Source organism: Grampus griseus (assembly GCF_964374135.1).
Source record: "Grampus griseus genome assembly, chromosome: 8".
NCBI classification, from domain to species: domain Eukaryota; kingdom Metazoa; phylum Chordata; class Mammalia; order Artiodactyla; family Delphinidae; genus Grampus; species Grampus griseus.
In genome coordinates, this window is record NC_139002.1 from 28,305,240 (window position 1) to 28,330,610 (window position 25,371).

General features: G+C 35.8%; 1 protein-coding gene across 2 annotated transcripts in view; it reads left to right on the plus strand.

Annotated features, from left to right (window-relative positions):
• Positions 1-18,362, plus strand: part of LOC309825985 (caspase-13) — a 36,472-nt gene extending 18,110 nt beyond the window's left edge. Inside the window, exons 1-9 of one of the 2 annotated variants that reach the window (XM_082659910.1) lie at positions 686-744; positions 4,528-4,779; positions 9,007-9,116; positions 10,126-10,299; positions 11,530-11,764; positions 12,605-12,748; positions 13,854-13,963; positions 15,507-15,610; positions 17,768-18,362. In XM_082659910.1, coding sequence (XP_082516036.1) covers positions 738-744; positions 4,528-4,779; positions 9,007-9,116; positions 10,126-10,299; positions 11,530-11,764; positions 12,605-12,748; positions 13,854-13,963; positions 15,507-15,605 — 1,131 coding nt within the window. In that variant the 5' untranslated portion in view covers positions 686-737 and the 3' untranslated portion in view covers positions 15,606-15,610; positions 17,768-18,362. Of the gene's footprint in view, positions 745-4,527; positions 4,780-9,006; positions 9,117-10,125; positions 10,300-11,529; positions 11,765-12,604; positions 12,749-13,853; positions 13,964-15,506; positions 15,611-17,767 lie in introns of those variants that run through there. The other variant, XM_082659911.1, reaches the window with a different exon arrangement.
• The last annotated feature ends 7,009 nt before the right edge of the window (positions 18,363-25,371 follow it).

Genomic DNA, 25,371 nt, shown 5'->3' on the forward strand with positions numbered 1-25,371 from the left:
TCCCCTTTCACTAACAGTTCTTCTGGATATATATCTTTTGTACTATCACACAATCATTCTACTACAGCCTGAGACTACTTCTATGGTCAGTCTTAGTTCAGAATATAACAAAAAGGGAGGTGAATAGTCACTCTCAGTAAAAATTAAATGTTAAGGGAAGCTTAGGCAGTTAAAGAAAATCATGAAAGGAATGGAGACAAGGGTTCAGAACTTATTTCCAATAAAAGTGTAAGATGATAGGGAGATGGAGAGGGAATAATACCACCATGATCAGCACAGTTAAAACAGGAAACTAAAGTTATTTGGGTAATCCTTATCCAGAAATGAAAGGGAACCTGTTAGTTTTAACTTCTCATGATTTGCACTAGTAGCTGAGCAAAGGAGAAATAATGAGAGATCAGAAGCAGAAGGACAGAGAGAACGAGGTGTGGAGCAATGAGGAAAGAAAAAGAAAATGAGGGAAAAAAACAGTCAGAGGTTCCAACATAGGTTGGAAAATATTTTGTCAATTCATTTTTTTTCTTCCAAAAGGAAGAAATAATCCTTCCCAAAGGATTGGGAAATCCATTTGCTGACTACAGGGGACTTCCTGACAGTGAACGCAGAAGTTCTGAGCAGCAGTTTCCCAATCTATGATTAGGAGTCCCCGCCCCCTGAATGGAGGAAGTGTCCAGTAACTTTCATTTTCAAGCCTGTGCTCTTCTCAAGGCATCAGGAAGGGACTACGGTTGTTACATATGGCTGGTGAGTAAGGGTCCTTTCCTAGCTGAGGGTCAGGAACTTGGGTCTTAGAAAACACTTATTAATTGCTTTGTGACAGGAAGAAATATACAAAAGGGAAGTGAGCCAATCCTGTGCAAACTAAATTCCTTATTAGCTCTGTGTAACTTGAACGGGGGGACACTGTCTCGGAGATGCTGAAGGAGAGTATGGTGTCCAGATTATCTCAGAGCCAGGAAGAAGTTATTTCCTTTTTTGCAGCTCCTGGTAATCAAAGTGAAGGGTGGATAAAGACAAATAGAGTAAGTTATTTATGTGTGAGAAAACTCTGAAAATTCCTAAATGCACTCTGAAATCTTCTCAGCTTCCTCTTGATTCCATAAAATTGTCCCCGTAATCAGATAAGTGAGTCTTTGAATTCCCACCCCCCCTTACTATATCCTATATTGAATTATGCTCTTTGTCTTTGTAAAGTAACTACATTTTCCTCCCATTCTAGCTGTGGTGCTAACTACTCTAGCACAGTATTTCTTGGATTGCTATCACAGTTTTTAATTGGTCTCCCTCTCTCCAGGATTTAACCCTCCTATCCATACTGCATACTGCTTTCAGGTCACATATCTTACACACAGAAACTGGAAAGTATAAGAGATGGAATCATTGGCTATTTATGTAGCTAGTATTCAGGTATATCATATCACTTCTTTTTGAATTTAGAATTTTATTTAATTTATTTTTTTTTTATGTAGCAGGTTCTTATTAGTTATCCATTTTATACATATTAATGTATATATCACTTCTTTGGCTTCATTTTCTTCATTTGAAAAGGAAGAGGTTCAACTAGATCAGTGGTTTCTAAACCTTACAACAAATCTAAATAATCTGTAGACATTAACAAATTTAGATTATTTCCCCCTTCATAACCCCGAATTACTCAACCATGGATAGACTGTAAGCATTTATAATCTTTTAAAGATCTACAAATGATTCTTATGTAGCTGGACTAGGTTTGTCTGCAAATTAGCATTTTTAGGAAAGATGATCAGATCCTTATCTTTCAGTTCTTACCTTCTAGGTATTTACAAATGCAATTTTCTTACTCAGGAACATACAATGGCTCTGTATTGCCTTTTAAAAAATGTCTGAACTTGTCAGACAGGTTTTCCTACCTTTCAAAATATATTTATTCACTTTACCATTAATCTCTCTAAAGCATGATTTCAGCTTCATTAACAAACATTTACTTGCATTCCCCCCCCCCGCCCCCGCTCACACTTTCTTGCTATTGTGTTTCTTTATTTCTTATTTTCCCTGTAGTGTAATTCTTTCCAAGGTTTCTGTCTCATCTCACACATTTAATTTAAGCTCCTAAAATGTAAGGACTGACTGTTTTCTTATCTTCTTCATGGTGCTCATACAGCATTTGACTGGGGAGTAGTACATTAAATTCACACTCATGGCTGCCTCTTTAGCTAGGCAGGATGACCTTACTTGTTATTGAATTGGAATCAGGACATCATTAGATAATAGATATGATAAACTGAAAAGCGGTAGACAAAACAAGTAAAGTGACTCAATAAACATAAACTAATGAGTTTGGTTGCCATTGTTAACTAATTAACAACTATAAGGAAAAAAATGTTAGCTTAGGGAGAAACAAGTTTCTCTGGGAGCATATTGCTCTGACAGTCTAGTCTTAAGCATCAGGGAGAATTTCCTAAAGAAAATGCCATGTCATCTGAGACCTGAAGATAAACAGGAAGCAGTTGAGAAATAGAAAGGAATGTTGGGTGTGAGAAACTGTACACATAAGGATCCCTAAGTAAAGGCTTTGTAGAACCTGAAAGAAAGGTAAAGTGTTTAAAATGTAATGAGCAAGGTGGGTATAGTAGCAGAGGATGAGGCTGAATGAGAAGACCTAGATTAGATTAAGCTGAGACATTTCATGGTTACGTCTAGATTTTTAGAACACTGACTTTGCTTCATTGAGAAGAACAGATTAGAAGGGGACAAGAGTAGATTTATCAGACTCTTAGAGTAATTAAACAAGAAAGGATGTTGGCCTGAACTAGAGTATCAAACAGTTAGAGAGGGAGAAGTAGTCAGATTCTGCAAATATATAGCAGATAAAATCAATACAGTTTGAAGTGAGATGGAAAATAAGATACAAAGAAAGCAGAAGAGGTTCAGTATCACCAACTTTTACTGATTTGGTGTACTTGACTGTAAGATACCATTAACTAGTACATATAGGGAATGAAGAAGGTGATGAAAAATGAGAAGTTCAGCTTTTAAAAGTTGAGTGTAATGAATTTGTGGGATACAGAGAAGGGATGAATATATGAGCCTCAATTTGGGGATCCACCTTTGGGCTGAATCTATAAATTCAGGGATAATTTATTTATTATTTAAAGCTAATAACTGAAGACATGAGAATGTGTAGATAATAAGAGGATGTAAAGTAAACATTCTTTGGTTTTATTGTTTACCATATTTCTCCCAGTACCACTTATTCAGTCAACACTCAACCTGTTGAAGGCAGAAATAAATAAAATAGAAACCCAGAATTCAGTCAGAGTAAACATTTCATAGATTAACCTGCATGTTGTTCATAATTCTTCAATCTTTCTGTTCTGACATGTGTATACTCTAGTGTAAGACCAGTGTTTCTGCCACCTTTTCTAAGAAGAAGCATTTTGTGACCTCATCTGCAGAAATTTACCCAGTCTTTTCTGAGTCCCTGAATCACTTTCTATTCTCTTAAGTAACTCTTTACCAAGTATCATGTAAAGTAGTTTGATGATTTGAGTGGGGAGTCGATTCTGAACCCCTGAGTTTGAATCCCTTCCTACCCTCTTACTAAACATGGTGTACTATTCACACAATTTGGATCAAATATTTAACTAACTTCTCTGTGTCTGTTTCCTTTACTATATAATAGAAATATTAATATACATGTTACATGGAATTTTTATTAACTTTAACTTATAAGATTCATATGAAGCACTTGAGACCAATGGGGCCTCAATGAATATCAACTATTATTACTGAAGCTGTACTATGTTTAACTTTATAGAATATGGTGTAAGAACAGAATTTGAATCCTAATTTGTGTGATCTGGGCATTTTATTTAAATGATCTGTAAAATAGGGAAAATATTAACCATCTCATTGGATTATTGTGAGGGTCCATCATATTAATATTTATAAAGTATTTAGTACAGAGACTTGTAAATAATAAAAATATTGTATATTGCTTTAAATGTATTTCTTTTTAAATCCTAAATGCATAATAGATGTTAGCTGTTATTAAATGAACTGATATTGGGTAACTTTTTATTCATACTTTGTAATGTCCATGTTTCTTTCTCATAATATTTGCCCAATAAACATTTACTGAAAGGATACTTCAAGACAACATGAACAATGAGGCTGGTGCTTCTGGGGCAAAGTTCTTGTTCAATGTCTTGGTGCATTTTTTTTAGAATATGTCATTTTGTGTCAAGACTATCTTTATATCTAGATGAACTTTATAACTGTCTTTGTAGATTTAATTAAGTATTGATGAGATACCCTGCCTTCCCATGCACTATCCATTCAAATAATACCTGTGGGATTACAATAAAATACTTATTAATTTGACTTCCTTAATCACCCACAAAAGTTCTAATTATCCCAGACAGTAATATATTAACCTGGTGTCATATTGATCTACCATATTGAAAGATCAGTCATCAGATTATTTTCAATTCTGAATTTTTTATTGAGACAAGATCAAGTAAAAGGAAGCTTTGTATTTCTGACAAGGCACACACAACAAAAACCCACTTAAGATTTTGGAATCTGTGGGCAAAGAGCTCATTACTGGCGTTTTGGATGACTTGGTGGGAAAAAATGTCCTGAAATTGGAGGAAGAGGAGAAGAAAAAAATTTATAATGCCAAGCTTGAAGACAAGGCACGGGTCTTGGTGGACTGTATGCGACAGAAACGCCATGAAGCAGGTCAAATCTTTGTTCAAACCTTCCTAAACATAGACAAAAATTCCACCAGTATAAAAGGTAAGACTGGAATTAAGGGATATCTTAAATTTTTCAGATCTACTTGGCTCCAAGGCTGCTCCACTGTCCTCTAAGTTCCCCATCCTCCTATTACTGAAGTATAATTTTCACTAAACCTATCATTGTCCTTTTAGAGGCCACCTTGTCATTTGTGGGAAGGTATCTAATTTCCAATTAGCTTAGAAGTTGAGTCCTTGTGTTTAGGTTGATCATAGAGATCGCTAATTGTAGAGACTTTGTAATAAGGGATACCTGGAGTTGAACTCAGGTTTCTGTCACTTTGGACACTATGTGACTTCATTCAAGTTTCTTAACCTCCCTAAGCATCAGTATGAGCATCTGTGAAATGGGGACAATTTCAGTCACTTCATCACAGGCTAGGAACATAATGGCAGACACAGATTGACAATTCCTAATATTTTAGCTCCTTTCTGGAACTCTCCTCTGAACTCCAGATATATTTAGCTCTAGCTTCATATTCAGCATTTCCACTTGAAGGTTCCACTGGCTTCACAAAGCTAAGATATATAAAATGAAACACTTTATTCTCCACATCAAATCTATTACACTTCTTTCCCCTGTTTATCTCATTAGACAGGACTATAATCCACTGAGTTTCTTAATCCAGATCACAAATGTTTTCTTCACCAATGAATAATAGCTCTTAGCAGAGTGCCAGAGACATAGCAGGCATGTAATGAATATAGGATGAATAGGCAAATGAAGAACATGCATGTAATAAATATTAGTTACCAGAATTATTTTTAGCTTATAATATTTAAATGTTTACTGTGCTTATTCATTTCTGTGAGTTACAAAATATGATCAGGAGAATACTTATTCAATATAAACTGTCCAATATATTAACATCTTTCAAAACTTCACTTTAAATGAATTATGAATATTACTAGAGTCTAAATATCCTCTGATCCAAGTTCACCAGTGATGGACTCAATTTGGTATAGAGTTTAACCTAAAATTCCAGCCTGAATACTAGCATTTATCAATAACGATAAGCAATAATAAACAACATGCAACATAACTGTAGAGACCTCACTATAGCAAATAAGCTTTTTCAATAATCCCTTCTCTATGGAGAAGGGACACTCCCACCAGCAGGAATTATACACTAGTCTAATAGATGTCCAAGATTGTGGCCTAGGCTATGTTATCATTAACATTTAAGTTGGTCCTTGTGCAGGTTTATTACTTTCTCTTAAACCTGGGATGGGATAAAAACAATTTGGATTTAAAAACAAAATAAGAGAATAGACTTGTGGTTGCCAAGGGAGAGGGGTGTGGGGGAGGGATAGATTGGGAGTTTAGGGTTAGCAGATGCAAACTATTACATATATAATGGATAAATAACAAGGTCCTACTGTATAGCACAGGGAACTATATTCAATATCCTAAAATAAGCCATAAAGGAATAGAATAGAATAGAATAAAATAAAATAAAATAAATAAAAACAAGATCAGAGATAATTCAACAAATGGGAATCAGAATTGAAATAAGGGGAACTTCAAAATGATTTTAGCAACCCCAGGAACTAGAATGAACCTTAAACTGAAATAACCTATCCCATCAGCAGAGTCTGTGGCAGGCAGGTGGCAGGTATAGACCGTTTCATGAAGTATCCAGTAGCCCCCTGAGTTCTACTGTACATGGAACCTCCAGAGGAATCTCAGGACACCTAGAGTATACTGGCCCAGGAGAACAGGAAGCTTGGTGAGTGGGGCTATTAGAATATGTAAAAGTCCTAGCCAGGCCTTTTGGGCATGGATATAATTCAGAGGGTTCTTAATGAGATACTGAGGAAATGGAGTGGGGGATAGGAAGAATCTAAGCTATTTGTTTCAATTATTTAGCAGTATATGTACATACTATGTGCCAAGCACTGTTATTCAGTCAGAGAGATAATTACTTAAATTCCTACTTGCCAAGGGAGAAGGACTTGTCTTATCTAATATCAGTATCTTTAGTTTTGTTTCAGTTTAAGGGGTTTCTTGAGCATTTCATTAGGTAACAGATAAAACTCAGATATTAAAGTTTTTATCTAATCTGCTTATTTTCTTATTTCTTTTTGCTGTGCTCTCAGGCCCATGGGTACTCCTTTTTAACAGCAGGCTACACTATATTACATTGTAATGAAATGATTCAGTTTCATGATAATTTTACTATTAGACATAAGATAGTCTAATTTTCAGTTTTCTCTGTAAATAGTGTATCTATATATAGACATATAATGGTCATTAGGAGATGACATTTATTAAATTCAAGAGTACACCAAACTTGTCAATGACCTGGAAACAGGAGACTTTCAATGACAAAACATACCCTCTGACCAGGGACTATCCCAAGACCCTGGACTTCTTCACATTGGCAGAATCTTCTGCAGTAGGAAAGGAGAGTATGTGTCAGTACTTTATCTACAGAAATAAATGTTAAGACAGTTTGGTAGACTTAAAGACATACCATTTGCTGTATCTCCAGAGCTTACATTTTTAGCATACTTTTTAGAAAGACATTTATAAAAAAGTATTATTTAAAAACTAATGGAAACAAATAAATGAAATTGAAAAAAATTATAAAGTTTAAAAACTGAAAAATTTACAGAAGATAATATTGCCTTTCTAATTAAAATAAAATAAAATAAGAGACTGTCTTGGTTCATTCTTGTAAATGAACATAAAGGTTTATTCCTTTCATAGACAAAAACCTTGTTATGTTAGGTCTTGATAAACCTCTTCTGATTTTTATTTATGAGGAATCTCTTCCTTCCTTCTCCAAGGGAGGACTCTGGACTTTCCCAGTCTCTTGCACAATCTTAGTCAAATGAGGCCAAACAGTTTCAGAAAATATTACATTTCTCATTTCCAACAAGGAGAAGTTATTTCCTCACATTTTAAAACATGGGTTGAAAATTTAGGGCTGGTTATTCAGCACTTTGGAGGCAAGGACATTCAGAGTAATGTAGCATCTCTGACAAAAAAATTGTACCTTCGACACTGGATGCAATACTATGATTAATGCATAGCATTTCTACTTTAAATAGCTGATTTCACAACTCGGTGAATCATTGAAGCCTATCTCCTCCGGAAAGGTTAAGAATTCACGCTGAGGTTGCTGAAAAAATAATACCTGGTTGGTACAGGATTTAGGATTCTATTAAGTATTTGAGTGTGTATGTGTCTGTGTTTGTTGTGTGAATTAGGAGTGGACTTGAGATGTCATATTACCCAATATGATAGCTACTGGGCACACGTGGCTTTTAAGTGCATAAATTGTGGCTAGTAACAGGTTAAAATGATACTATTTTGGATATATTGTTAAACAAAATATATTGTTAAATTAATTGATTCTGTCTGTTTATATTCAATGTGGACATTAGAAAATTTTAAATTGCAGTGCCCTCCCCACCTGCAGCTGAGGCCAAGTCAGGAAAGAGCAACAGGCATCTAAAAGCACAGGAAGGCAGAACCTGTGAGATCTGACCTCAGCTCCATCCCCAAGAAATCAAGTGGTCCAACCCCTGAGGGACAGACCCCAACAGACCCCCACCCACCAGTTTTTTCTCCAATGTGCATAGATCAGATCAGGATGAAGGGAGGAGGCAAGACTCTATCACAACCTATGTGTTTGGAGTCAGGTGTCCCCCAACAGGTTTGTCTGTGTTTGCACCTTGTCCTGTGTCTGAGGTGCTGTGGCTGTATCCTCCTCCTGCCCTGGGATATTTGTATCTCCTGGCTTTGTAATAAGTGCTGCATACTCTCAAAAAAAAAAAAAGTGACTCAATGTGAGTGTGACTTAATTCTATTTCTAGTAGATAACACTCTGATAAATATTTACTAAATGTACTCTTGCTCACAGACAGTAGAAAGTCCACACAGATGAGTAATACCCTAGAGTAAAACCACTGGAAAAATCAAACTGTTTTCATGAGTAAAGGGAAGGCTAACTTTGACCCTAAATCATTAAGGTGTCTTCTTCATAATATCAAAATCTATTATTGCATTTTTGAGTGGATCTGTTTTTACTACCAAGGATTTCTCCCTTCTTTCCCAGTCGTAATACATCTGTCTCCTCACACACAGGTTAGATACAACTATAACCCAACATGTTAAAAATCTTTTTCCCAGGATAACCCTTTTCTGTCAGTTTTCTTAGGTGATAACTGGGTCACATCGTCAGATATCACAATTTATATTATGCGATGTATTCTGCAGCTCCTGAGGAAATCGTGACTGGACCAGATGAGTCAGCAGAAACTACAGATACCCTCAAGCTTTGCCCCCATGAAGAATTTCTTAAACTGTGTAAAGAAAGGGCTGAAGAGGTACTGTGCTCTGTACAGGAAAGAGAGGAAGAGAGAAAAACAATTGCTTTCACTAATTACACAATTTCTTAAAGCATTAGTTACAGAGTGGCAGGGTGGGACAGTGGATTCCTTTTTCATAGATGCTTTGAGCAGGAAGAAATCACATGGCTTCACACAGATTCCAATTCTCTTTCAACCCTATGATAAAATACAAGTCTCTCACTTTTTTCATTTATTTGTTGTCCTATATATTTGGGATTTATTAGAATTTTAGCTGTAGTCATAGAATCAAAATATTTATAAGATAACATGGCTGAGTAGTAATTGTTTGCATTCCAGTTAAAAATTATTAACACCTGCAAAACACTATAAATTAAAATAGTACCAGAATGGGCTTCCCTGGTGGCACAGTGGTTGAGAGTCCGCCTGCCGATGCAGGGGACACGGGTTCGTGCCCCGGTCCGGGAAGATCCCACACGTCGCGGAAAGGCTGGGTCCGTGAGCCATGGCTGCTGAGCCTGTGCATTCGGAAGCCTGTGCTCCACAACGGGAGAAGCCACAACAGTGAGAGGCCCGCGTACTGCAAAAAAAAAAAACAAAAAATAGTACCAGAATAATGTTACCCAAGGCAAAGGATCTTTATTTTTAGCTGGAGTCAATGGCAAATATCTCCTGGTTTTTACAAAATTTGATCTGAAACTTGATTGTTAAGAAAGATTTGACTAGGTGGAGAAGAAAGAGGAGAAGGAGAGGGTAGGAATTGTTCTAGTCTCCTGAAGATTCTCGAGTAACCATCACAAATATAATTTGGATCATTGTCTGGGCTTTTGAAAAATAATTCCCTTCCAATTTGTACTTCCTTCTATTGTCGATTCAATCCATTACTAAAAGAGAGAAGACAGTGTCTTCTGGTACAGGATAGGAGAGAGGACATCTATGCAAGCCCTTAAAAGCAACAGTGATTGGTGTATGAGGGTTTAAGAGAGATTTAGGTAAATCAAACTCACTGCATATCAATTTCCTGCAGATCTATCCAATAAAGGAGATAAAGGCCCGCACTCGTCTGGCTCTCATCATATGCAATACAGAGTTTGATCATCTCCCTCTCAGGAATGGGGCAGCCCATGACATCATGGGAATGAAGGGGCTGCTTGAGGGCCTTGGCTACAGTGTGGATGTGGAAGAGAAACTCACAGCCAGGGTAAGGGCCCCTCACCCACCCCAAACACATACATATTCAACACATATCTTCCTAACAAGTGAACTTTATAATATTAAGCAAATAGCTTTAACAGCCATAGGTCTCATTTGTGTGTGTGTTGTGTGTGTGTGTGTGTGTGTGTGTGTGTGTGTGTGTATCTAAGTGTGTGAATGTGTGTTATAAAATAAAAATATTAAGACAGGTGAAATCTATATCTCTTTAGATCTTCAAATATCCTCAGTTCCATAAAACTGTACAAAAACTGATTGGCATATGTACCCACAAAATTCTTAATTCTGAAGTGGGATGATTGAGATTCAGCCCCAATATTTCCCAGAAAATTCTGGAGTAATGAATGTTAGCAGGAGTGTGATCATCATATAAATACTGAATCCTGACTGTTCCAGGGGCTATTTTGGCATTGGGGATGGGTCTGTAAATGAGACAGAAGGTTCCCAGCTCACAGTGATCTAGGTTCACTTGGTGGGGGGTGATCAAACTATAAGCAAAACAGAACATTTCAGAGATTTGATGTATCTGTGTGTCTCTAAGATTGAAAAGAAGTGAAAAGGAAATGAAAAGGAAAAAGGAAACATAAGAACAAATTGGTGAGTGAAGAGTAATAATGTTTGATGGAATGGCCAAGAAAGACATTTTGAGGAGGTAATATGGGATCTGACACATGACTATCAGAGACAAGATAACTCTGGAAAGATGTGAATGAAATATATTCCAAGCAGGCTCGACTACAAGTGAAAAGTCTGAACCTAATATGAAACTGGCACTTGAAAAGTACAGAAAGACCAGTGTGACTAGAGCCTAGAGGAGGAGGAAGAATGTCAGAAGGGAGAAGTATACTTACGTCACAAGTTTTATTTTATTCTAAGTATGGTGGGGAGTGCCTTAGAAGGGAAGTGGTATGATACATTTATTATTCAAGGTTTTTATTAAGTAATGAGAGAAAATACAGAGATGAAAATGAAAGTATATAACGACAATAAGCAAATGTAAAATGTATTGGGGACAGGTTATATAATGTCAGAAGGAACAAAAAGTTGAACCCATTGATCCATTATAGAAATAAAAATAAAACTATCATCAAGTAACCACTATGTAAAGCCACCATTATTGGAACGTTACAGATGTTTCTTATACTGATCATAATAAATAGGAGGTCAGTTTAATTTTAATGCTTGTCCTGTTAAAGTAACACTTTGCAGTCTTTTTCAGGATATGGAATCAGTGCTGTGCAGATTTGCTGCCTGTGAAGAGCACAAATCTTCAGACAGCACATTCTTGGTGTTCATGTCTCATGGCATCCTGGATGGAATCTGTGGGACTATGCATAGTGATGAAAACCCAGATGTGCTACCTTATGACACCATCTTCCGGATATTCAACAACCGCAATTGCCTCAGTCTAAAGGACAAACCTAAGGTCATCATTGTCCAGGCCTGCAGAGGTGGTAAGTTCTGAGATGAAAAATCCAAAAGTTATAAAGGTGTTTGCAGAGGACTGTAGTATGTTTTGTTTCTAGGGGAAACAATCTTAAACCCCATCCAGTGAAAATAAACTAAATTGAATTATTAGGAAATTCCAATTAGGGGGCTGGTATCATGAGACTCTGTTTTGTTAGCTGAGAAATTTCTGTTCAATTTGATTCAAGGTAAGTGGTGAAGGAGATCACCAGAATTCTCAAATCAAAGTTAAACAAAAATATTCCAACCTTGGAATGAAATCATTTAAATGACAACTTTACTTGTAAATGTTTTACAGACATTTTGACATTCTCTGGCTTGAGAATAATTTCATTTGAAAGTCAGGCTATTATGTGATAGCAGTATCTTTTTTTTTTCTCATATATTATTGAAAGGGAAATGAATAAGTAGATGAGGGAAACTGGGATTGCAGTGACATTTTTCTTTGCTTTTTTTTCCTGACTCCCAGTTCCCTTTTAGCTTTTTGGAACAGTGTTTGAAGATGAAAAGCCAAAATAATTTAGCTATAAAATGATAACTATGCTCTGAAATTATGCAGATAAGGCTTTAACTTCTTTGTTATTCTCAGCAAGTGGGTTCTTCCAATTCTAAAATGCTGTCACTATTAATTGGCATGTTGCTCAACAACACAATGAAAAGGCAAACTGTTGTATGTGGGGTGGAGATACACCTGTATGTGTGTATGTATGTGTGCACATGTGTGTGTGAAACTGGTTAGAATAAACATTGTAAAAGAATGAGGTGGGCAATTGTAACAGTCATACTGAGGGAGACACACAGTGTGTAGGAAATTGATGTCTCTACAGCAAATCATGGGGAATTGTGGGTCAGTGACTCTCCAGCAGCCTTGGCAGACAGCTCTTCACAGTCACCTGAGAACCTGGAGGAGGATGCCATTTACAAGACCCATGTGGAGAAGGACTTCATTGCTTTCTGCTCCTCAACCCCACGTATGTGTCTTTCAATTGCAGACATGGATTTGTGGGTCTGAGGCTACCTCTGAAGATTCTAAAAAAACAAGATAAGCTCTGGGCAGCAATTATTTGATGCAAATTTTGAATGCTGTCAATATATTTTACTTATTCTTCACTTTTAAAAATTGACTTTTATTATATGTTGCACTTTACAGACAAAGGTATAGTAACCATTAAAACAACCTAATACAAGAAAATCCCTTTACCATCACACTAGTTAAAAACAAATGATTGATTCAGTTTTCTATTAAATCCATTCAACATTTTGAGTAGAGTATTTATGGATCTAGGGACTGATGGCCATTTCTCAAAAATTATCAACTCCAAGCCATTTTCTCCATATTTCCCATCTGGTACTATTTAGAGTGGTATCCCAGCAAGAAGGTGGATGCCCTTTTAAAGGAAGAAGAAAATGATACAATGGGACTTATTAGGCCTACTATTAGGGGAACAGTATCTAGTCCTTGAACTTTAGGTAATCATCTTGAGAAGCCTTATATCTGAGGGTTTCTAATTTACATATTTTTAAGTACTTTTACCACTTTATGCAGGTATAATTAACATACAAAAAGCTGCACATATCTAATGTATACAGTTTAATGAGTTTGGAGATAAGTATATACCTGTGAAATTATTACCACTATCTATACCAAAAACATTTCCCTTCCCTCCAAAGCTCACTGTATTGTGAAAGACATCATGGTATATAATCTGTAAACAATCACCTATGTGAACATGAGGAAATTCTTTAATCCTTCTGAGCTTCTATTTTTCATCTGTAAAATGGGATAATTACAATTATCTCTCAAGCCTCCTTTAAAAGCCAAATGAATAAGCATAAGTCACATAGTAGAAAGTCAATTCCCAAAATACAAGGTAATCACTATGCAATGACCTACAGTTTTGATGAGCTGCTTCTTTAGTTCAACTTCTTTATGGAAAATGAGTTAATGAAAGGTTGTAAGTTCTTCCCCTAAACATGTCAAGATAATTCCCAAGCTATGTTTTAAAAGACAAAAAATGTAAAAAAAAAACATGGTGAAGGCCACAGCCCAAGGCTTACCATTCCTTATCGTCATAGATAATGTGGCCTGGAGAGACATCACAAAAGGTTCTCTCTTCATTACTCAACTCATCACATGCTTCCAAAAATATTCTTGGTGCTGTCATCTAGAGGAAGTATTTAGGAAGGTAAGCTCCTCTCTCCTTTTCTAATCATGTATTTGTTCAGGAAGAGTTTACTATTATTTGCCTTTCAAGTGACAATGACAGATTTTTGTCAGACAAACGAAAGTAGAGTGGTACTGGTTTCTGTAATCCATGTGTTTAAAATCTGATTTACAAAAAGACTATGTTAATGTACCACAGCAAAAGATCAAAATAGAACAAAATATTATAACATGTGAGCTTGTGTGTTATGGGCTATAAGTTCTTAAAATTCAAAGAATGGAAAGTATTTTGGATTAATTTTCACTGCTTCATTTATTCAATAAATATACATTGGATGGTCTACTTGGTAATGGGTTATATCTTCATGACACAGGGGTAAATGAGACATATGTGACATAAGGCTACCTAGAAGTAACATTCTTGTGAGAGAGATGGGTACTGAATAAGCAGTCCAACAACAACAATAAAAAGTGTGTGATACAGGTTGTGATAGGATCCAAAAGAGAAAGTCCTAGGACACATGAAAGAGAATGTAGGAGAAAAATTCTTTGAATAGAGTGGCCCAGAAGGGAAGACTTGATACTTCTTCCCCAACTCAGGACATTCCTTATTTACCCCTTCCTTCCTAATTTATTTTCCTCCAATAGCTCTTACTACCACCCACCCAGTATATATTTTGTTTGTTTATTGTCTGTATTTACTCACTTGCATGCAAGCTCATGAAGGCAGGGATTTGTTCAACACTCAACAAGCTGGAAGGGAGGAATTAATATTCACTGAATAAATAAATGTATGAATGAGTGAATAAATGTGCCTCCTTTTTTAGGGAGAAAAGTATTGGTATTAAGAACATGGGAAAGTGTGGTTATTTTTAAACTAAAACCATAAAGAACAATAGCACTCCCATGGGAAAAGAAGGATATACCTTTAGTAAATTGGAGAAGATTGCATTGTAACCTGAGTCACAGTCTCTGTCACTAGGAGCTTAGGAAGTTAAGTCCTATTGGATGAATAGGATTTAGACATACTTTCAAGGGAATTCCTCAGAAGAGATTAGAAATAGTGGATCTAGGTAAGTAGGATCTCATTGATCAGTCTACAGAAAAATACTTCAGAGCTCATCTTGATGGTGAATGTGAATATTGCTCATCATTCAGGCTTTAAGGACAAAATCCTGGGATTTTAACCTTATTGAATTGAGGAGTTAACCTTGTTAGAGTTTGAAGATAGAGGATCTCTGAGGTCCACTTTTCATGAACGAACACCAAGGGATAATTAATCATCAGATCTGTAGATAAGAAGTGGAAACTAGGAAAAAAATGCAGTTTGAAAAGACTTGAATTAGGCATGAAGTGTGTATTTTGAGATAAAGAGCATATTCTGACATTAGGTGTCATTTCTAAGGGGTAGGGTAGCAGTGACAGGGAATAAGAATGTCCAAGGGCTTAGTTCCATCGATCCTAGGAGCACCCTTCATTCGAAGAATTTTTTGGCTCATTGTGCAAAACATATTTTGAGAATGCATAAGAGGTACGTATCAACCAGAACCTCTTTTTGTTTTTAGGTACAAAAAGCATTTGAAAAACCAAGTGTTAAAGCCCAGATGCCGACCATTGAACGACTCTCCATGACAAGATATTTCTACCTCTTTCCTGGCAATTGAAAATAGTAAGTATCAAGAGTTTTTGTTGGCAGGCAGAATAAGTGGGACAGTGATATTAGTAGTGAGGTCCAATGACCAATGACAGCCTATTGCTTTAGTAGTCAAATTAGTAAATTAGTATTCCTTGTTTATGTAGTTTGTTGATTAGTTGCTAATTTTTACCTTATTTATATGCATCTGGATCCACCCCTCCATCTCTACAATCATCAATCAATAAATCAATCAACCAAGAAGGTAAGCCAAATCAAGACAGAAAGTAATAAACAGTGAAGGACACAGGGTAACAATTATTAGCATAGACATGTACTCATGCTTCCATTATTACTTATATTCATGTCTCTCTCTCTCTCTTTCTTTCTCTCTCTCTCTCTCTGACACACACACACACATTATTAGTTACCAAATATTGCCTCAGATTAAAAAAAAAAAAAACAGAAAAAAGAGGTGACTGTAGAGAAAGCAGGACTGTGGTCCTCTGAGTGCAGGTGTCATATTACTGATACTGAGCTACCATTACTATACAGTATAAAATGCACCCTGGAAGAGTTTGTGTCAATGAAGACTCTGGTTCTCTGACTGTTCTCACAGTGTAGATCACAGAACATTCTGAGTCAGTTCTCAGATTCTTTTTTTTTTTTGCGGTACAAGGGCCTCTCACTGTTGTGGCCTCTCCCGGCTCCGGACGCACAGGCTCTGCGGCCATGGCTCATGGGCCCAGCCGCTCCACGGCATGTGGGATCTTCCTGGACCAGAGCACGAACCCGTGTCCCCTGCATCAGCAGGCAAACTCTCAACCACTGCGCCACCAGGGAAGCCCCTCAGATTCTTAATTACTGTTCAGAAACCCCTTCAATCACCCATATTAACACTTAAAGAAAAAATTTTTGGTCAAATTATTTTAGAATGTGTTTATTGAGTTTAGACCCAATAATTATTTACTCACTCATAACAGCTTTATATCACACTATATTATAAGCATATTATTAATCTCCCTCTCAGAAACATAATTAAGTTTATATTTTATAGTAAATTTTATCTCAATTCTTGAAATATTTACCCACCATCTTCTACCCCTGGTTTCTGACACCCTGGCTACATAATGCATAGATACTTCAGCAGAATAGCTTTGACTGCCTAATTAGTCCAATAGAACCATATTTGGGGATTGAATTATTTATTTGACTAATATTTATCACGCACTTACTATGTTCCAAGTTCTGTTCTAGATGCTTGGAATGTACCAGTGAACAAAATAAATGGAGTCCTTGCTCTCAGAAAGCTCATACTTTAGTGAGTGGAGACAGACTCTAAATACACAAGCAAGTTAATATATGTTAGAGAGTGGTAAGAGCTAATAAGAAAAAATAAAAAGGGCTAAAGAGACACAAAAAGATGGATACCGGGGCTTCCCTGGTGGCGCAGTGGTTGAGAGTCCGCCTGCCGATGCAGGGGACACGGGTTCGTGCGCCAGTCTGGGAAGATCCCACATGCCGCGGAGCGGCTAGGCCCGTGAGCCATGGCCACTGAGCCTGCACATCCGGAGCCTGTGCTCCGCAACGGGAGAGGCCACAACAGTGAGAGGCCAACGTACTGCAAGGTAAAAAAAAAAAAAAGATGAATACCATACTGTTATAAATAGATTACTCAATAAAGGCTGCTTTGAAGTAATGAAGTGATTTGAAATCAGAACAAAGAATGGATAGAGTAAGGGAGTGAACCTTATGGCTCTAGTGGGAAATGAATCCCAACACCAGAAATAGGAAGTACGGATGCCCTGAGGCAGATGTGTGCTTAAGACTTTTAAAGTACTGCAAGAAGGCAGCTGGCTAGAGAATAAGAGTGGGAAAAATGGCAGGGTAAAATTCAGAAAAATGGTGAGAAGCTTGATCACATGGGCCTTGATGATCACATGTAAATGTTTTAAAATCTTTTATCCTAAGTGAGATAGGAAACCCTTCAAGAGCTTTTGAACAGAGAAATGATATAATCTAACTTAGATTTTGCAAAGATCACTCTGAGTACTTTTTGATGAATAGACTACAAAGGTCACAGATAGAAGCCAAGGGAAATGGCAAAAGCATATGGAAGAATCACAGTAAGGGTTGGATTGAAGGCTTCCAGGGATCACTATCTTAACCGTCTGTTCTTTTTCTCTTCTTCAGAAAATCACAAGAAGTTCAGCTGTTTCAACTTCAAGAAGCACTTTTACCAGTACAGAACGCATGTTTAACCTTTTGTCTTTCAGTGAAAATGAAAACAAATGAACTGTCGTTTTGGGGGGTCTTCTAATAGAGAATAGAATTTCAGTTAAAATGGTGGATGTATGGAAATGAAGTGGAAGAAGCAAACTGGATTTTCTAGTTTTATTGCATATAATATCTGCACTTCATTGAGTAAGGGGAACTGGTCATGACTTGCCCTCAGCAATAGGGTGAAAGGAGATGGTGCCCATCTGGAGACAAGAGCTGTAAATTGGTCAGCTCCTCCTTTATACACTCATTAAGCCCCAGGCCTAGAATTGTGCAGAAGAAGTTTCCTAATATATTATTTAACCAACATCATAGCTTGAGTTCATTTTTTTCTTCAGTAAGTTATGATTTTAGCAAATTATGCCTATGTGTCTTTCTTCCCATCTATAAGTTAATTTGCTTTCTTGTTGATTATTTTCTTTCCAGATTTCTGCATATTTCCAAGCTTCAGGAAAATTTTATTATTTAGCAAATATTTGGTTATTGTCTAAAATAAATTGGGCTTTTGATTCAAGATTGTGTAACTGAGTATGTTTGTATGGAAAGACAAATATTATTAGATAAAGAACAGCAAAGAGATTGGGGAGTGTCAGCAATGGAAGAGGAGAATGTTAAAATTTCTGGAAGGGTGAATCTTGGTAGAAGAATTCTGGCACATGGTCATCTGAGCTACTAAGTAAGGAGATGTACCACTTCTGTTACATACACACAGAATTCTGAATAAATATTTTAGTACATGATGAACTGCATTAAAAAAATAAAAGGATTCTCTAGATGTCAAGTACAACCATAATAGGTAATATTTATTATTGTATGTCAGGATTATTTTAAGGATTTTGATTGTTATAAGGGATTGTGTGTATATAAGTAGCTACTTTAACCCTCATAACAGCCCTATAAAGTAATCACTATCAATATTACCATTTTACAGGTAAGGAAACAAAAGAAAATAAAGCTTAAGTGATGTGCCCAAAGTTACACAGTTAGTAGGTGGCTGCACCAGGATTTCAAGGCAATCTGGCTTGCTCTGGAATCTGAATTATTAACCACTGTACCACCTTACATCTCCAAAGCAAGGAGAAACTGAAATTGTATGGGTTTGAATTGTAATTCAAACTTCAATTTAACTGAAGTTTGAATTGTAAGGTTAACTAACACTACAAAGATTCATGATGTTTAGGTTTCTGGACTTCATTTGTCCATGTGGAGACATGAGTACATCCCAAAGTTCAAAAATATACAGGGAGAGACTTCATTCTCTGACTACTGCATGATAATATTAGAAACCTAATAACATAAAGACTGCCACACATTTCCACATAGTTGGAAATAAGAACACACACAGATAGTATATACATATACAAACATAAATTATGAAATATACATAAACACATATAAAAAGAAGAAAGGAAAAAAGTATAAACTAAGCATTCAACTTGAGAAGTCAGAAAAATACTGAACCACTTAGAAAATAGAAGAAAGCAAATAATAAATATTAAAAAGAAAAAAATTATGAGATGGTAACAAAACAAAAAATTGAACAGATCACTTAAGAAAAATCCTGGTCCTTTAAAAAAGAATGGTCAGATAGCAGACGTTCAGCAAGATTGAGTATGAAAAAATAGAATTAGCACAAAGACAATATTAGAGATAAAAAAAGTGCAACAAATAGAGATAAACATAAATTTTAAAAAAACCATAAGAGAATACAATACATAACATAGATGGAATTCTAGAAAAAGTGAATTAACAAGATTAATATATAAAGAAATTAAAAGACAAATGGATCAATAAACATTAAATTAATTATTTTTTGTCATATCTACTGCAAAAATAATTAACAGATCCAAGTGACTGTAGACAAATGTCTTACAAAACATTTAAGAAATTGATAAACTCAATTTTACATAAATGCTTCCATAAAATGAAAAGATAAGTGAACTCCAATTCTTTTACAGATCTAGTACAAAACTGATATGAAACTAGAGAGGTAGAAGCAAAGTTAGAAAAATACAGGATGATTTTTCAGGAACATTGATGTAAACATTCTAAATAACATGTTAGCAAAGCAATTCTAGCCATATATGAAACATTACTAATATTTTTTAACCAGCTAGTATTTATTCTGGGAATGCACTTATAGTTTGATAATAAAAATAATTATGATAGCATTCCTCAAAATAAGAGATTAAAGGGAAAATTGTGATATTTTAAGAAGTTTAGAAGGCATTCAATAGTATTCAGAATTTGTTCATAATAAAAAAGAAAAACAGAGAGAAAAGCAATCCCTTAATCTAAAAGCATGTATCTAATAAAAGCCTATCAGGAAAAAAGGAACAGAGTAATAGCACTTAATATGAGAAAATCTATAGCTTTCTTGTACAGAAATATTGAAGTATTATCTTTAGATAGAAATTCAATTTTGCACTAGACTTCCAAGACAATAAAACCAAAAGTAAAAATATTTGGAAGCCAAGAAACAAAACCATCACTATTCCTGAAAAATATGACATTATTTATTGAAAATTTCTTAGAATTAATATATAGTCCCCACATTTGCAAGAATTGAGTCAATATACAACATCTAATAGCATTCTTATATTCAAAAGACAACCAATTAGGAAGTACTTTTTGCTTTTTTAAAGCCTCTCTTTGCAAAAGCAACAAATATAACATACTTATAGAAAATTCTAAACAAATAGTTGCAAAGTATATGTGGAAAAATATTTTTTTAAAAACATTGAGTGATATAAGAGAAGATTGACTAGAATGAGGGATAGATCACCATCATTGATAAGACAAATAAATGTAAAAATATCAATTTTCTACCCATATTAATCTATAAACCCAACAGAATCCCATAGAAAATCTAACAGAGTATTTTCTTGAACTTGACAGATTGTTTATACTGTTTGTTTGGAAGGTGAGACAGTAAGAATAGATAAGAGTAGAAGTGACGGTCATGAGCAAAATTCATGTTTTGAAAGTAAAGTCAACAGACTGGATAAAGTTTTGAAAAAAAAAAAAAAGAATTACATGTTCCACTCTGAATAACCGGAACAATGAAATTGGCTTGAATAACTGTAAGAATAAAATGGAAAACACTCTCAGAGGAGGTAGATGGGAGGTGGGGGTTGAAGTGTCAAGATTGAGATATCTACCAGACATTCAAATAGATGCCCGTTGACATTGGCTATATGAATATGGTATTCAGGGAACAGGCATAGGCTGAATGTTAAAATGTTGGGTGCCTTCCTATACATAAACAGTATTGAAAACCAAGATACTGGATGAGGCTGCTAAATAAGTGAGGAAAAACAGAGCAGAGACAAAAGATATGAATTAACTGGCAAGCGTTACTAGAAGAAGCAGCCAGCTGAAGTAGCAGGAGAATCAACACAGGGTTGTTATTTGAAAGGCAAATGAATGAAGGGTTTCAGGAAGAGATGAAAATATTACTGTGAAGTGCTTCTATAGGTCAAAAAGGCTATTGGGGATTAAATATTTAATTGGACAATGGGGAAGTCACTGGTTACATTAACAAGAGTCATTTTGGTAGGGGGCTAGAGACAAAATGGTGATTGGAGCTGGTTCAAGACAGAATAAAAAACATTTGGAGACAGCAATGATAGACAATGATTTTGAGGAGTTATGGGGAAGTGGGATCAGGGAGGATTTTTTAATATGGAGTATTATAATGTATTTTTATGGTTATAATGTTGATATGAGTAAGTGGGAAAATCAATGATGTAAGAGAGCAATGTGACTATTGTTAAACAATGTCCTTGTGTAGGTGAGAGTGAGTGAATAGAATGAAGAGAGTGATGGTTTGGCCTTAGATAGAATTACAGGAGTGAAGGCCAAGTATAGGAGACCAGGTAATTGTGAGTTAGTAGATCTTGAGACTAGAAATATTCTTTGGGATAAAATTATTTGGGAGATTGGACCCAAAGAGAAGGAAGTATAGTCCCAACATATCACTTTTCCAGACAGATTGCAATATGTACATAGCCAAAAATAATGTAAATGTTCTTCATTGGTTCTTTAACATTTGGTTATTATAACAGACAAAGCACAGAAGGCTTGGTTGTGGATACACAAGTGAATGAAAATCTTAATAAGTTGACAATGTAAAATAAAAATATAGGTTAAAAATATTGGTATAATTGGAAGTGAGAAAAGACAGAGGAGATTGTATGAGGGCAAAAATCTTCAATTTACGTAGAAGAAAAGTAAGCTACTGAGCAACACTGATGGAAGAGGAAATGAGGGTTAAATATATTATTTAATATTTAAAAATTGTGATATCAAATATTAGGTAGAATAAGATGTAAATGAGGCAGTGTAAATGAACTGCATCTCATTTTTCAAGGTAATCGATGGCATTGTTTGTATTTGATATATAAGAAAATAGAGGGATAAAATAGGCAAGTTATTGAGAATTCTGAAGATTACCACTAGAAAATAAAAATAGAAATCATTTAGGCAAGTGACATGTAGGATACAGGATCGAAGATTGGGAGCGATACTGCAGAATATGTTTTTTATTAAACACTTTGCTGTACTACTGGATTATTTACCTTAAGTGTGCATAATTTGACAAAATATTTTAAAATTATAATCTATCAACACTTTAATACTGTATAGTCATCAAAAATGAGATAGTTCTTTATGTCTTGACTTTTTTAGAGGTTTGTCATACATTGTCAATTTTTTAAAAAGCAAATTATTGATAATATGGGAAAGAAGTTATAGGTAAATATGTGTTTATCAGTTATCTATTGCTGAGCAACAAACTACCCCAAACTGCAGTGGCTTAAAACAATAAACATTTACTATTGTTCACAAGTTGACCAGTTCACTGAGTGGCTCTTGTCTTTGGAATTATTCATGTGTCTGAGATCACCTGCATGTAGGGTAAGCATCTATACTGACATTGTTGGGACCTACTATATTTTTGGAAAGCATCTGGCTTTCTAAAGTGTAAATACAGAGTGAAGTAAGTCAGAAAGAGAAAAGCAAATATCATATATTAATGCGTATATGTGGAATCTAGTAAAATGTTACAGACGAACCAGTTTGCAAGGCAGAAACAGAGACACAGATGTAGAGAACAAACGTATGGACACCAAGGGAGGAAGGTTGGGGGAGATGAATTGGGAGATTGGGATTGACATAAATACACTAATGTGTAAGAACCTGCTGTATAGCACAGGGAGCTCTACTTCACTGTACAGTAAAAACTAACACAACATTGTAAAACAACTATACTCCAATTAAAAAAAAAAAAACTGGTCTAGCATGACCTTGGCTGAGACAACTGGGCTTTCCTGTATGTGATGTCTCTTATTCTCTAGTAAACTAGGCCAGGCTTATTCACATGGAAGTTCAGGTGTCCAAGAGGTTAAAGTGCACAATGCTTCTGAAGATCTGTGCTCAGAACTACACAATGTCCCTCTACTGTATCATGTTGGCCAAAACAAGTTACAAGGCCAGTCTGTAGTCAGAGCAAAGGGCATGGATACAAGTAGGCCAATGATTGTGGCCATTAATAAAATCAGTATTGTATTATGTGTTTTTTATAAGAATAGAAAAAGATTCACAAAGATAGAAGCTAAACATATAATTGCATTATATATTTATAGTGTTGTATGTTTGTAATGTGAAATTAAAAAGCTGGATGATCTTACTCTGTTTCACAAAATTTTCTATTGTTTCATTTTCATGGAAAACATCTATGTATTATTTTAAGAAATTTTTAAGAGTTCCTTGTGCATTTAACAGATAAAAGTATACACATGAATCTCATGGATAAACAATACCCAGAACTGACAAAATAGCAAATGAGGAGAGAAGTAAAGAGATCATTTATCTGGGTTTTTAAAACTGTTTGGCATATCTCAGTCAATTTCTCGCTCTCCTTCACCCAAGGCTTCTAAGTTCACACTTCATTTCCGGGGTTGAGGAGACATCAGTCAAGTGAGGCACCCCTACTATTTAGTGGCTAAGGGGTGGCACAGAGACAAATAAGGGTCAATTTGACTTATTAACTGTGTTAAAAATAGTCTGGAAAACAGAACATAGAAACTTATGTTTGTACCCTTGTGTGTGTGTGTGTGTGTGTGTGTGTGTGTGTGTGTATGTATGTATTTCATTCTGGTGACTTTGTTACAGTAAGGAGAAAAGTCAGTATTCACTTCCTGTGTTCTAAAAAAGAGAAGCTACATATCAGAGGAGGAGTCAAATTCTATCCTGTCAAAGTATGAGAGAATTTGAGAAGCTACAGTTTCCTTTTTAGGTAATGCTGGTCCACTGAGAACAAAGAAAGAAAGCTGATTTCATTTTCATTGCTTTTCCTGCCCAGGGAGCTAGAGCAGCAATGGCTGGTGAGTCACTCCAGGTTTTCTGTTTTTTTTTTTTTTTTTTACATCTTTATTGGAGTACAATTGCTTTACAATGGTGTGTTAGTTTCTGCTTTATAACAAAGTCAATCAGTTATACATATACATATGTTCCCATATCTCTTCCCTCTTGTGTCTCCCTCCCTCCCACCCTCCATACCCCACCCCTCTAGGTGGTCACAAAGCACCAAGCCGATCTCCCTGTGCTATGCGGCCACTTCCCACTAGCTATCTACCTTACATTTGGTAGTGTATATATGTCCATGCCTCTCTCTCGCTTTGTCACAGCTTACCCCTCTCCCTCCCCATATCCTCAAGTCCATTCTCTAGTAGGTCTGTGTCTTTATTCCTGTCTTACCCCTAGGTTCTTCATGACAATTATTTTTCTTAGATTCCATATATATGCGTTAGCATATGGTATTTGTCTTTCTCTTTCTGACTTACTTCACTCTGTATGACAGACTCTAGGTCTATCTACCTCATTACAAATAGCTCAATTTCGTTTCTTTTTATGGCTGAGTAATATTCCATTATGGCTATGTTTTGTGGGGAGAAAGAGCTCAGGAGGAAGGAACGGGTGAGAGGAGAAGGAGCAATGAAGGGGGCACACACAAGACACAACTATTTTACTCTGAGACTGTAAGGGATGGAAGCTTGGGGCACAGTAATGAGTATGGTAACAAAGTGTTTTAGACAATACATTACAACTTCTTGGAAAAATGGAAAATTTAGAAAATCCGGACCTATGTTCTTAAATCTTTCTTGTTGATTTTAGGCTTTTCTTTGCACTTTGGACTTGACCCAGAGTTCTCACCTAAATGTTACCTTGTCATAGTGAAAGGCCATGCAGTAAAAATGCAGAGTAACTTGAGTTTCCTCCATATTTCTGCTCTCTGTGTGAATTTTTGTTTATAACAGTGAGCAAACCAGATACAGTTTGTGCTCTCAATCTCTGCACAGAGAGTTGCCCTGTCAGCCCTGCCCATGGAAATAAAAATGCATTCTTTTACAGGTGTAATATGTTTTACTGCTATACATATTGAATATAATGTGTTTTTAAATTAGGTATTGATAAAAATGACAGGAAGTCAGTCAACTCTCACTGACTTACAGTGA